At 31.0% G+C, this 4075-nt stretch overlaps 1 protein-coding gene across 1 annotated transcript; it reads left to right on the top strand.

The window, feature by feature from the left end:
* The first annotated feature begins 515 nt into the window (after positions 1-515).
* Positions 516-1574, top strand: LOC119665868. The gene has a single exon (XM_038075121.1). The coding sequence runs from the start codon at positions 516-518 to the stop codon at positions 1572-1574; it is 1059 nt and encodes a 352-aa protein (XP_037931049.1).
* The last annotated feature ends 2501 nt before the right edge of the window (positions 1575-4075 follow it).

The raw sequence follows: 4075 nt of genomic DNA, 5'->3' as shown, positions 1-4075 counted from the left end.
AATGGAACATGGTGGTCTATTACGATTTAACGACATATATAGCATCAGTTTCGCAGCTAACAGATTTAATTGAGCGTAGTTGGCAGATATGTGGTAGACTTGGAGAGTTGAGATATCATTGTGAAGAAACTCTGATAAGAATGAAACATAAAATTGTCGAAGTAAAATCCAATAATAAGTTATTTGGCTTAAAAGACAATAATCGTATCAAGAGATTTTTAAATGCTGTTGGTTCCATATACCACCTACTGTTTGGATTAATGGACAATGACGATCGTGAAGAATTAGAACACGACATGAGAAATCTTTTAAGCAACCAATTCAAGATTGAAAACCTGCTTCGCAATCAAACCTCATTGGTTAATGCTACGATAAATGTTTTACAGAAAACCACCAACGAAGTAAACGAAGGTTATAAGCAAATTCAGGAAAAGGTTGACAGCATGATCGATATCACAAATGAACAATATTTTGTCTATAAAGAGTTCATTAAATTTATGGCAGTCGCAAATTAGATGGAGGCTCAACTACAAGAAATAGGAAAGATTCAATTTCAAGTGCTAAGGCTACTAATAGATGTTAATCATGGAAAAATTAGTTCAGTTCTGTTAAGACCGGAACAACTTAGCTTGGAAATTGCAAAAATAAAAGCATGGCTACCAGAGAAGATGAAATTACCTGGTGATACATCCAATCAAATTGCCACAATTATCCGTCTTCTAACAGGAGAAGCAATAATTGTGAACAGCAAGCTAGTTATCAAAATACAAATTCCTCTGATTACAATAAAATTTTCCAACATTTTTAAGGTAGTTCCAGTTCCGGTTAAACATGGCGATACGAACGTAGTGGCGTCCATAGCTCAACCTTACCTAGTCTACAGTCACGAGAGTGATGTTTACCATTTAATGTCTGAATTGGAGTGGCGTCAATGTAAAACCATATCTGACCGACAATATCTATGTGAAGAGACTTGGGCATGGCAAGATGCAAACGATAACTCCTGCGAAGTATCTCCTTTGAAACCACATAAGACGATTGTATGCCAGTTTGTAGAGGCCAGTAACAAACATATGTGGGTAAATCTAAATAATCGTCGGCAATGGATTTTTAGGGCATCATTAAACGCTACTTTACACGTATTTTGTGACCAGAAGCATCAAGACCTGTTTTCACTTCCACAGCAGGGTCTGTTGATACTGCAATCAGGGTGCTCTGGCCAAATTGAAAAGACGCAAATACCAGCAAGCAATCATAACAATGTATCAACTCAAGGGGATTTTGGTATACAATTGATAAAAGATATGCAAGATACATCAGCTGATCTATTGAAGCCATTAAATTCACACTTAATCGATCATAAAGAAGACATCATTAAGATTAAGCAACAGATTCACCGCATCCAAGCAGAAGATTGGACCCTGAAAGGTTTACACTTCCATCACGCAACTGGACATATATCATTAAGTATTTTATGTATATTTATCATGATTATCCTAGTTTACTTTATAAGAAAATGTTTGTTAAAGGGGAAGGCGAATGTGATTATTATTCGTCGACCACAAGAAACCTAGTACTAAAATATTTTATTACATTTTGGCGGGCCACAGAATGTTCAAATTTAAATAAATTTTCTCAACATTCTTATCTTAAGGAAAACTCTGCGGCCTTTACTATTTAGCTATTTTTTATTTAGGCATGATAAAATTGGTTTTTTAATGTATTTAGGATAAGAAATCCGTGCACATTAGCAGTGGTGGTTGTTTAAATTGCTTATCATTCATGTAAGCAAAATACCACCAACGCACAAGAAGATAACAATTACTTGATTATTTAGGATAGAGTATTTTCTTGTCTGCTCAAATTGCTTATTTACGCATGCTCAAATTACTTGTATATTTAGGATAGAATATTTTCTTTGTTTATTTTATGATCAAATATTTTGTATCTTTAATTTGAGAGATAAACCAATATCATGCATTTAGTGATAAGGATAGGTTTTAAGTTACTATATAAGCAGTTCATTTTTAAAAATAAATTCAGTGTCTTACAAACATTCAATGAGTATTAAATTTTTACTACGGGGTAATTTTTTAATAACACTAGTTCGCTGCTTTTTCTTTATATTTATAATAATTATTGCTCTCTCTATTTGAACACAATAGTGAATTATATTCACTATATTAACTTTTAACACAGATTTAATAAGAAAAAAAGCAGAACTCCGCCACAGCACGTCTTTAAACGTAAATGTCCTATTGTACGTACATTTCCCTAAATATAGGCAAAGATATTTGCAACTTGGCAGATATTAACTAAAGCTAAAACATCAGCCCGTGGGTTTAACGGTTTAATAATTTGTTTCATGATGTAAATAACTTTGAAATTAGAGAATATGGATGAATTGCAAAAATATGTAGAGCATTCTTTAAATTAAAACTTTGCAAATTTAGCAAAGTAAACTATTGCATCAAGTTTAGGTATACCTATAAGACAAGTTCAAATTTTGACAAATTTTGAGCAAGAGTAGTTAATAGTAGTTAAGAGGAGTTAATAGTTGTTAATCGAAGTGGTAGACGACGCAGAATAGTTGGTCTGTTCTCGAGTTGTTTTGTGATGTCTAAATTCCACTCGCTTTAGTAAAAATTCGAACCGCATTTGTGAAAAGGAAACAGTTTCAAACTAAAGATTGATAAAGTCGGTAATAATATAAAATTATGTCGAAGTTAAATAAAATTAATTTGCAAAACTATTGTCATACAAAGAATTAGTAATTAAACCTAAGTTAAATTAAGGACTAGTGGGAAACCGACAAACTATTACCATTATTAAACGTGTTGATGATTCAACACATTATTTATTTTATATTTTATTTTGTATTTTATCTTCTTGTGTGGAAACGAAATATTCCCAAAAATAACACGCAAAATTAATTTTATCATACTATATTTTCTAGTACACCTTCTGGGTACCTTATTTGTTTCACACCGAATAGTAGTTAAAAAACGTTCATTGTAACAAAAAAAAAAAGAGTTTCAAGTAAAGGTGATATTGAACAAAACCTCATACCCTGTAAGGATGGAAATTTACACTAAATTTCCACCTACATAAACGTGCACTAAAAACAATAACAACACGAACTAAAACTCATCAATACAACACAGTTTTCTTTTACAAAACGACACACTTTTTATATTTATATTTAAACCTGGAAAAGTAGACTCACTGGTGATAAATGTTGCAAATATCTGGAATTAAATAGATTAATTAATATTTAAAATATTTATTCAAAACAATTTACCAAAAACCAAACCGCTTGCAAGCCTTAATAACGTCTTAAACTAATCTGAAATGATATTGAAATGAAATATAAAATATAATTAAATAAATAAATAATAAACTCACCTTATTTATTGTTAATTATATTTTTAATTTTTTATTAAATTTGCATTTTATTTATCGTAACAAACAAAATAAATAAAACCACCACCGACCGAATGTAGTTTTAAAACACGTTTTGTAAGAATCAAAACAAAGCAGCGTTAACATAAGAAAGCAAGAACTGCCAAAAATATTCGCCGTAAGAGAAGCTTAAAGAGAAGTTAAATGCACAAGCTGAGTACCGCACAAACACGAAATAGAAAATCAAAACGGCAAAAATTAAACAAGAATTACGTGAGATCAGCTGTAAATAAAATGATACGCTACACAAAAGCTCGGTCGAATGGGTATATAATACGCGCAATTTTCTTATACGAGAGACTTGGCATATAATCACTAAGGCACATACACCTAGTAAAAAATAAAATAAATTCAAGTCCAAAAAAAAACAAAGAATAATTCTACATCAAGAATTATTATATACAAAGTCGAATTATATTATCTCAAGTGGTCGAATTACGTCTAGCGTAGATAATATAATTTTACAGAATATTTATACAAAGGATAATTCCCCATCAGGAATTATCAATACAAAGCTAAAGCAATTCATATCAATAATTCTACATCAAGAATTATTGCACAAAGTCGAATTATATTATTTCAAGTGGTCGAATTACGTCTAGCGTAAATAATA

This window comes from Teleopsis dalmanni, chromosome 1, assembly GCF_002237135.1.
Source record: "Teleopsis dalmanni isolate 2A chromosome 1, ASM223713v2, whole genome shotgun sequence".
NCBI classification, from domain to species: domain Eukaryota; kingdom Metazoa; phylum Arthropoda; class Insecta; order Diptera; family Diopsidae; genus Teleopsis; species Teleopsis dalmanni.
This window is presented reverse-complemented; position numbering and strand designations above follow the sequence as displayed.

Excerpts from the sequence above, each read along its gene's own strand:
- LOC119665868 (XM_038075121.1), top strand. The coding sequence starts at position 516 with ATGGAGGCTCAACTACAAGAAATAGGAAAGATTCAATTTCAAGTGCTA.